This window comes from Ziziphus jujuba, chromosome 8 (assembly GCF_031755915.1).
Source record: "Ziziphus jujuba cultivar Dongzao chromosome 8, ASM3175591v1".
NCBI classification, from domain to species: domain Eukaryota; kingdom Viridiplantae; phylum Streptophyta; class Magnoliopsida; order Rosales; family Rhamnaceae; genus Ziziphus; species Ziziphus jujuba.
In genome coordinates, this window is record NC_083386.1 from 28,846,900 (window position 1) to 28,857,840 (window position 10,941).

General features: G+C 26.7%; 1 protein-coding gene across 1 annotated transcript; it reads left to right on the forward strand.

Annotated features, from left to right (window-relative positions):
• Nucleotides 1-1,305: 1,305 nt before the first annotated feature.
• On the forward strand, nucleotides 1,306-2,510 carry LOC107403405 (acidic endochitinase-like). Its single transcript, XM_016010286.1, has 2 exons — nucleotides 1,306-1,335; nucleotides 2,067-2,510. The coding sequence occupies exons 1-2, from the start codon at nucleotides 1,306-1,308 to the stop codon at nucleotides 2,508-2,510; spliced, it is 474 nt and encodes a 157-aa protein (XP_015865772.1).
• The last annotated feature ends 8,431 nt before the right edge of the window (nucleotides 2,511-10,941 follow it).

The window sequence follows — 10,941 nt, forward strand, 5'->3', positions numbered from 1 at the left end:
TCCTTTTTTTTTTTAATTTGTTCCCTTTTTTGAAAGGACAAAAGTACAATTTAGAGACTTGTAAATTATTTAAGAAAAAATAATATTCCTTCACATATTAAGAAATAGTTTCAGTATTTATTTGTAGATAAATTAAATATATAAAATAATTAGGACAAATGAAAACGATGTAACAGGTGACACTATTTTGATTAAATACGTCGCCGTTAACAAAAAATGTTTATGAGATTGGCAATATAAAATAAGAATATAGCAACTCTTTTTCAGTAAATGTGTCAGCTGCAATATTTGGCACTCTTTATGCTATTAATGCGTCGCCTGTTCCCTCAAAATAAAAGGAAAAATGTACTTTATTAGGATTACAACTTGCAATATCAAATAAACTATCATCGAAACATAATCAAATAACTAATAAAATAAAAAAAACAATGAATAAAATAACAAAAGTTGAAGCTGTTGAGTCATATATTCAGCAACGCTGAAAATCATAATCGCTTATTTTTGTTTTTAGCGTACTTCAATTCATTTTGTTTTTTAGCGTCGCTAATTTTATGCCGCCAGATCTCAATTTTTTTGTATTTAACGATACCGTAGAAAGTGCATCGTTTATTGTCTTATTAAGCGACATTTTATCATGTATTTTTTTATTACATTACAAATTTGATGTCGCTAAATCGCTATTTTCGTATAATGATATAAATAATTAAAATAGAAAATAAATATTGCAAATTACTGTAATAGATCTGTGATAGTAAATTAAAAGTGGACATAATGTATTTTTGCTTGATAATATTGTAATTAAACAAAAGCTATTAAAAGAAACTAAAGGGAGAAAACATCGAGGGGGGCATGTGCCCCATACATACAACTATCGAATGTCTCATTCATGCGCAAAATGTTAAATTAATTAAAAAAAATTAAGTATGGTCCCTTACGAATGAATAGGCCAGAAAAAGTGCAAACTAAGTTCTGAATATCAGTTATTAATATGTTGACCAAAAATAATAATTACCAATATGTTTCCGCGTGATTCATACAGTAAATAAACAAATATGTTTCCGTGCGTGGTAGAATAGAACATTTTCTAGCAATACAAACAAAGTAGAGGTCACGTCCTTCTGACCAAATCAATCGGAAAAGACAAAAAGATAAAGAATATTACACATGGTTACGAGAATTTAGCCCCTAACCATCATGTTTTGTATCATTTTACTTTTTTAATTTTTGACGAACTTATACCTTATGATTTCTAGACTTACACTTTTCAGCAGTAATTTTGGAAAAAAATATGTATTTTATCGGCATATGGATATCGTGAAAAACAATAATCTTGATGTATAGTGAATAAAATTATATAATAATCCGTAATCTGAAAATTAAATAAATATAATACGTAATTCAGATTTAGATATTTAGATGGATGAACCTTTTTTATAATATTATGAAAATAAGCAATTTAAGAATAATTATAGATTTTTTAAAAAAATTTTTAAAAAAATTATAGAAATTTGACGTGAAGGCACCATTGGATTGGAATTTGTTAGGAAAGAGTATTACATTTTCTCAATTTAATTAATCAACGCTTGTTAGTTGATAGGAATTTGGGATATACTCTTTCACATTCGGACATCCCATTTGAGAAAATGTCATTCGTAGGGATTTGAGATTCTTTAGAAAATTTAGTGTTTTAGAGATATATAGTGTAAAATAAAAAAGAAAATAAGGAAAGAAAATACCAAATAACCACTTATTGGGAAATCAGTGTGGGCAATTTATATAAATTTATTAAAAAAATTAAAATGTTGAATCATAATTAAAAATAAAAAAAACCAGCGTGTGCCTCCATTGCCCCGGGCTGGCTCCCTTGGCGAGTACAATAATCAAAGATCCCTGTCTGTCTTTATGTCTTTTTCTCCATCCACATCCATTATTTTCTACCCCTCATTTTAGTGATGTTCCTTCTCTTTAACACTGAAGTTCAATAAATATTACAATTTGACACTCTCAAAAGCTTTCTCTATATGCAAGGGTGCCAAACCCTTGGCAAATTAATTTATATCTCATAGGCTGATGATGGTGGTCTCATAGCCGTCTACTGGGCTCAAAACGGCAATGAAGGAAGTCTAGCCAAAGCCAGCAATATTGACCTCTATGCTTACATAAACATTGCTTTTCTTATCCAATTTGGCCATGGCCGAGACCTGGCACTGAACCTTGCAGGTCACTGCGACCCAGCGTGGAATACTTGTACCAAATTCGGGCAAGAAATAAAGACATGTCAGAGTAAGGGCATTAAGGCCCTCATTTCTATTGGAGGAGCTGTTGGAAGCTATTCTCTATCATTTGCTAATGATGGCAAAAATGTTGCAAACATAATATGGAATTCTTATTTGCGTGGTACTGACTCATCTGCTACATGTCCTTTTGGAGATGATGCTGTTTTGGACAGCGTTGATTTCGACATTGTGAATGGTTCCACAGTTTCAATAGTTGATAGGCATAGGTGGTGAATTTTATTACACATATTTTTTTTAACTCACTTGTCGATTTTTAAATTATATTAACAGGTTAAGAATAAAATATTAACATATAATATTTAATGTATATTTTGATAAAGTTATTTAGTATCTTTAATATTATTCAATATAATATACTCTTTTAAAATAATAAAATATTAATATATATCTTCACATTTATGATTTAATATACTATTTAACTCCCTTTGTAGTTGGCTATCAATTTCTTTTCAATTTATTGTTTCTTCTTACAAACTTTAATTTGGTGACGATGGATGAAGCTGTAAAGAATTATTTATTTTTTTAAAAAGAGATGCTAGTGCAGATAAAAATAAAAGAAAATTAACATAAACAAGAGGCACGGCTTTTTTTATTCACACAATAAAAGGGGAAAAAAAAGAAAAAAGAAAAAAGAAAAAACGAAGGAGCTGCTTTTACAATTTTTGATTAATTCCAGCAGACAAAAGGGCATGCACGTGAAGCGAGAAAAAGATTTTTATTTTATTTTATTTTTGAGAGATTCTTTTTAAAATTCCATTTAAATTCTATACATGCTCATATATTTTAATTATCTAAAATACCCTTTTTTATTTTATTTTATTTTTTTTATACTTTTTCAAACTATATATATATATATATATAAAATCTTTCTTCTTTCTGCAGTAGCCATTAAACAAAGTTGATGGCGTGATACCGTAGGTTCTCGCATATTCCGATAGACCACCACTGTCCCTTTACCTTCTTTTTTATTTAAGAAAAAAAGTTTAAACGTTGTTTTGTTTTCTTCTATAAAAGAAAATAAGAAAGATCAATAACTGATTCTTTCTGGCTGGTATGTAGTCGGCATATGCCCCCTAGAAATCCAGATCCAATTTTTTTATGCTGTTAGTATCCCTCTTCAAGTGGTCGGGGGTGGGGAACAAAGTGGTTGTAGTGCCGTGGGTCTATGTAACACCCTTGGTGTCACAAGCAGTGGCTGCTGCTGTACAAAGAGAAGTTTAAGAAATAAAAGGACCAAAAAACAAAAGGAAAAAATGAAAACTTAATGATTGAGATTTTAAAAGGATATAAAAGTATTTTAGTATATTTAATAGATATGAGACTATATAGAGTTGTTTTGGTATTGTAACTAGAATTTCTTTTTATTTTTTTGGAAAAGAGAAAAAGACATTTAACCGTACAACCATTTAACGTCACATTGATCCGCAAAATGCTAAACCATTATAATTTAATTTTGTCTTTTACAAGTATTCTCTTATTATTAAATAGGCGAGAAAAAGTGTACTGAAGCTGTTCAAAAGAAAAAAAAACATATATATATATAAATATATATTTATATATATATAATTATTAAAATGTTTACAAAAACATAATTATCAATATGCCAGGTAGAAATATTACATAATCAAGCGATAAAAATAAATTACGGTGCATTTGGTACATTAAAAAAATTTATGACCCCAAACTTACTTGGCCTCTAGTGGATAAAAGAATCCCAAGTTACCAAATTAGTCCCCGAATATGCAGGATGAGAAATCATTTCATGCACTTTTACAAGGGCTTAAGGCAGGGCTATCTTCCCATCTTCACTTGGTCGGCCACATGAATCCAAAGATTTTAACTTTTCTGAAATTATCATACATGCAGCCATCTGTGGTGCCATGTGCTGTTTATTAATTATAATTTTATTTTTCTAACAAATCGTACACATATTTAATTCATTAAAAGAATTGTACTTTCTTCATAAATATATTATTTTAAAATATAATAAATTATATCGTGAAATATCTTAAGATAAATTTATTTTAAATAATTTAAAAACACAATGGTCCTTTTTTTTTTATTAAAAAACAATATTATTTTAAAATAATTTAATCAATTATAATATAATATTTATTTTAAAAAATATTTATTTTTTTTGTTCGGAAAAACTATATTATTAAATAATATAGTTTAATATAATCTCTTGAGGTCATTTCTGATGAGGATGGCACATCATCATCAGTACTCATACGTACAAGAGTGATGCTATCACATGGATAAACAGAATAAGGTGTTCCAACGTCCTTCCACACATTATGATTTTTTTCCCACGTTAAATGTTTGGATTTTTTTTTTTTTTCCCCTATCTCCCTATGTGAAAATTTCTTTTTGTTTAAACTTTTACTCAATTTAATTTTTTAATTTTTATCACCAAATTAATTTTTTTTCCAACAAAATGATATTTCATTTTGATTTGTTTATTTTAAAATCCATATTTACTTTTATTTTTTGGGTCACTTATCAAAATTGTAAAAGAAGGATCAGGTAGATGAATGTGGTCAAGGACCACCTAATTTTTATCTCAAATTGAATTTGTTTTTTCAAAATTTTAAATTATTTGGAAGTAAATTACAATTTTTTTAACTTTTTTTTTTTTTCAAGAAACTCTTAATACTTCCAAAATAATATTTGACAACTTAACCACGTTAAGCTACCTAAATAATTTGTCTTATAAATGTAGATACAAATTGGAAACTTTTGGAAATTTCAATAATTATATAGAATCCTATATTACAATAATTAAATTGGAAAATTTTCAAAATAATGCAAATTTTGCACCAATCTTAGTATTTTACTCTCTACCTCGAATTCACTTGGGCTTTGAAAGTTTAGAAGTCTCTTACAGTCCACGCAGCATATTGGAGCTTCAACAATGGGGATTTCAACATCAAGGCGATAATTTCCAGAGAGAGATTTGAATCTATCGAAGAAGAAACAAAACTTTCCAACATGCCATTAGAGAGAGATCTGAACGGAGTGCATAAAAAGAACTGAGATCTCGTATGGGGTTAGAGGCTCTCCGTTTTCCAACGTTTAATGGCTTTTTCACAGCTGTTTGATCAGTTAGCTAATGTGGCAAAATTGTCCAAATGTCATTTAACTATTGGGGAAAGTACCAAGTCCCAGTGGCTCAGTACTCTGGAGTACTAGAGTATTTTCCACTCCCTCGAGTGACGCTTGCACAAAAATGATTTAGGCGACCTTTTCTTTTCTGTTCTTTTCCTTTTTTTTTAATTTTTTTTTTCTAATTTTGTCATTTTTTTAATTATTTTTTTACCATGTTTAAATTAAAATTCAAAATTTCAATATCGGCAAAAATATCAAAGATTTAAAATATAAATTTTTTTATGTAAATATCAAAAAATATCGAATATTCATAAAAATTCACAAAAAATGATAAAAATTTATTTTAAATTTTGTAGAAACTTTAGCATTATTCTATTTAAATAATCAATTATCGAATTGATTATAAAATTTGTAAAAATATTAAATAAATATAATATTTTTCTTAATCAATTTAATTTATAGTAAGCAATAACGATAATAAATAAACAATTATAGATAAAAATATGAAAAAACAATATAGATTTGATAAATTATTTATTAGTTAAGATTAAACAATCATAATTACATCATATTTCATAAATATTATCTCAATACTTATAGAATTTTTAGATAATTGAGAATTATTAGTATATTTCTCGTTTCCATTTTGAGATATAAAATGTGAAAAGTAATTATTAAAAGATATATCTCCTTAATACTTTTTTATATAATTATTAATATATCAACTGTAAGAATCTTATATTAAATATAATTGTCTTTAATGTTTAGTATAATATATTCTATCATCTTTTTATTTTTATTTATTTAATATTATTAATTTAAATGCTATCAATATCAATTATATATAATATTATATTTTTTATGTCATTATTTTTATTCTTATATAATTAATTATTAACTTATAATTATGAAATTATAATAAATCTATCTTATACCAAATATATAGAAAGTATATATATATATATTATCTATTAATGAATATAATTTACTAAAGTTATTGAATTCAATTCACTTCATTTTAGTATATCATTAAATACTTAAAAAATAATTAAAAAGTTAAAAAAATTATCACAAAAGTTAATTTAATAAAACAATTTATTAAACATCAATAATATTTTTGAGTTTTTTAAAGAAAGAATGAATCAAATTTGATAGATATTTTCAAAAATTTTATGAAAATATTTGAAAATTTATATGAAAATTTTCAAAATTTCGATAAATATTATAGATTTTTTAACCAAATTTTTAAAGGTTTGATTTTAATATTTTGACGAAACTTTGCACGGAAATTTTGATGAAAGTTTGAAAATTTCGATAGATATCATAAAAATTTTATTTGTTTCTATTTGAAATTTAAAATTTATTTTAACTTCTTAAAAAAATACAAATTTTGAAAAAAAAATTAGATATTTTAAATCTTGGATGTAATATATTTATTTAAAATAATATATTATTAAAATATATACTCAATTGCTTTTCATTTCTTTTGCTTTTCCTCATTTCTAACTTTAATTTGGTGATGATTGGTGAAGCTTTGAAGAATGACTTTTTTTTTTTTTTTCTTATTCTTTGAAGAATGACCTTTTTATTTATTTATTTACACCCCTAATATTATTCCACGTGATATGCTCATTTAAAATAATATAATATTAACATATGTATTTATAATATGACTGTTTTTTTATTCATACCTTTAATATTATTCGATGTACTATGCTCATTTAAAATAATATAGATTAACATATATATATATATATATATATATTATAAATCCTCTATTTCTTTTCATTTCTTTTGCTTTTCCTTATTTCTAACTTTAATTTGGTGATGATTGATGAAGCTTTCAAGGATGACTATTTTATTATTATTATTATTTTTTAAAAAAAAGATGGCCGATGGTGCAGGCAAACGAAAAGAAAATTAACATGAACAAGAAGCGCGGCTTTTACAGTTTTTTATTAGTGTGATACAATTATCCCATTTTCTAGTCCTTTTTTTTTTTTTTTAATTTTTTTAAAGTAAGTGTAGTACGTATAATTATCAACTTTAATGAATTAGGCCAGACAAAAGTGTATATCTTCAAGCTGTTCAAATGGGAAAAATAAAAATTAAAATTGAAGTGCTGAAGTATTTTTTTGGGGTGAATAATGAGGTGCTGAATTAATAATTAATTTGTCTACCCAAAAACAATTTTTACTCAAATAACCATTATCAATAAGGTCCATGCCAGGAAAAATTAGGACATTTTCTATCAATACAAACAAATATTCATAAAAAAACAAATTAAAGGTCACTTATGTCCTTCTGACCAAATCGATAGGAATAGACAAAACGATAAAGATACGACAAATGCTTAGTTGTGATATTTATTCCAAACCAACATTATGTTTTGTACCATTTTATAATTTTTATTTTCCTAATTTGTGACTAATAAATCATACCTTCACTATTCATTAGTTTACATTTTTTTTCAGGCAGTAGTTATATCACGACAAACAATAACGTTGGTGCAACGCAAACAAAATTGTATGGATGCATCTGTGACCTAAGAATTAATTAATATTGATATTGATATGTAGTATACGACTCAGAATAAGATGGATGATCTTATAGGTAGTATTATGAAAATGTGCTATTTAAGAATAATTATAAATTCAAAAAAAAAAAATGTGAAGGCACTGCTTTGGAATTGGAATTTTTTTATGAAAAAGTTTATTAATGCTTTTTTTTTAATCATTTTAATTAATTAATTAATGCCTTTCTGTTGATAGGACTTTGGGAAACGTTCTTGTACATTTATTGGCAAATACTTCAAAGAAAAAAAGAAAAAAGAAAAAAAAACATCATTTAATTTTAGAACACAATAAGACCACTTATTTTTATATAGTTCTTTAATAAATTTTTAACATGTGATAAAAATTGATCAATATGATTTAAAATTATTACAAATGATATAATATTTTGACATTTTACTATAATTTTTATTAAGTGTTAAAAAAATTTATTGAAAAACTATTTATTTTTAAATAAATTATCCAGGACCATATAATTTTATTTCTTTAATTACTTCCTCTGGATTTGCTCAACATGTCAACGCACTTATTTTGGTTTAAAAAATATTAACTTTATATCTTGGTACGAATGATGCTAATTTAAAGGAAAAGACTACAGTTCTCAGCTATAAATATTTTATTCTTTCCTAATCTTCCTCAATCTCCACATCCATGGATTCACGTCTGTCTACAATATCTCCCAAGTCTTAGTTGTGCTCCTCATTACATTTCAATGATATTGCATGAGATCGATATTTTTTTATTTATTTTTATTTATTTTTAATATATCAGGATCCTAATTCTTCTATAAAAGGGTGACAAACTTTGGCAAACTACATATATAAAAAAACACTTAATGATCTATAGTGATAAAACTCTCAGCAATAAATGTCCAGAAATATAAGGAGCAATACACCATATGAGGTATGTAGCATTTAGAACAAAGTATAATTACCAAGTTGAGCTTTGCTTGAAAATTAACAAGCTTGAAAGTTTTACAGAGATAAAAAAAATGGCGAAAATCCTACTAACTCTAGCTTGATTGCATTTTATACATAATACAACTCGAAGCTATCCAAAACGACGCAGTTTAACAATGGCCGCCTTAATCCACGTGGTCATCGAGATGGTTCTGCGCGTGAAAGTACAGTTTCATTCTACCGAAAGCTACGTCATCATAGCCTATCCATCACCAACACTTGACGCCTACGTTTGATTAATAGGACTGGGGAGAAAATCAACTTAAGACGACGATGTTCAACTTAAAACAACAACCAATCAGATTCAAACACGAGCAGCGGTGACTAAAGCAAAATCAAAAAACCAAAGATACCAAAACGACCACAAGCCAAGCTTGAAATGATGTTGGTAATAGTATGCTTGAAATGGAACTGGGGTTCTTCGGCTTCTTCATCACCATATATACTAAGGAAATTTCTAATTTATTCTTTACTATTATACAATGACCAATAATTCCTTAGTATATATGTTAATGAAGATATTAAATTAACATTCATGGCACTATGATTAAGGACCGCTGTTCTTTCTTTATAAAATATATTTATTAACTGCAAAGTTTTAAGCCTTTTTTTTTTTTTTTTTTTAAATAGTCGAGTTGATCCTGGCCGATATGCTGAATAGTCGAGTTCTTCTCGTGATAAATGAGAAGTAAAAGTATGGAGGTGTAATGGTATATGGAAAAGGTATTATGATGGTAAGATTAATTATAGTTCCTCCATTATAATTAATTGGAAGATTATTAATCTACTGCCTTTACAGACTATGTCTATGTATGATAGAAATATAGATCAAAGAAAAACGAGAAAGAAACTTCATGAAAGTGAGAGAAAATTTTGGAACTGTATTACTTCATTTTTGTAAATTAATTACGGAGAAAAACAATTTATTAACGAAGCTATTTATATTGAGCTGAGCTTTAACGTACTAAAACCAGACTTAACAAACTGAGACAATTGGACCTGGCTTTCATTAATCTAAGCTGGCCTTCATTAATCCGAGTTGCCAAATATTAGTTGAGCTGGCAGAGAATTACATAAAACCCTAACATGTCCCGCAAACAACTTAAATATATTCGTCATCTTAAAAACTTTTGTTTGATCTTTCATGATTTTGATAAGAACTTTAAGCTTTTGGAATCTTGAGAGTTACATGAAGCTTTGTCCTGGGAAAGAGACATCTTTTAGTACCCAATGGCTTTTTAAAAATGTGAGCTATTTGTTCACAAGTTTGTATAACAAATTCCAAGCAATCCTCTGATGACTCTGACGTAATGAGAATGTCAGCTTTCCCAGTATGGTTATGAGAACTTATCCCCTTACCATCATGTTCTGTGTCATTTTATTTTCTTAATTTTTGACTAACTCATAACTTATATATGTATATATATCTATATATTTTTGTTGAATAACTCATACCTTATATATTGATTCTTTAGAATTACATTTTCCAGCAGCAGTTGTGGAAAAAGAGAACGTACATTTGTAGCATATCTATCTCGTGACAAACAATAACCTTGGTGTTGGTGCAAAGTAAACAAAATTTATAATGATTCTGTGATCTAAGAATTAATTAATAATATTGATAGTACACGATTGTATTTTCGCTGCATATGCATATCGTGCAATGTGTAAAAAAATAAAATAAAAATCAAATGCCCTATTTAAGAATAGTTATAGGTTCCTCCCAAAAAAAGGTAAATAATAATTATAATAAAATGAAGACGAAGAAGCAAAATTATGTAAAGCTCAATATGAGGTTTTTTTTTTTTTTTTTTTTCAAAACTTCTTAGAAGGTTATTTCGATATGCAATTTTTTATTGAGAGCTTTTTAAAAGGTCACCTATCCTTTTACTGCATTTCTTTAATTCCTAAAACCAACCATTTTGAAAATGTTTCAGTGTTATGAGAGTGACTATAATTATATTTGAATAATCCTTTATTTTACATCCGAGTGATGTGGGATTG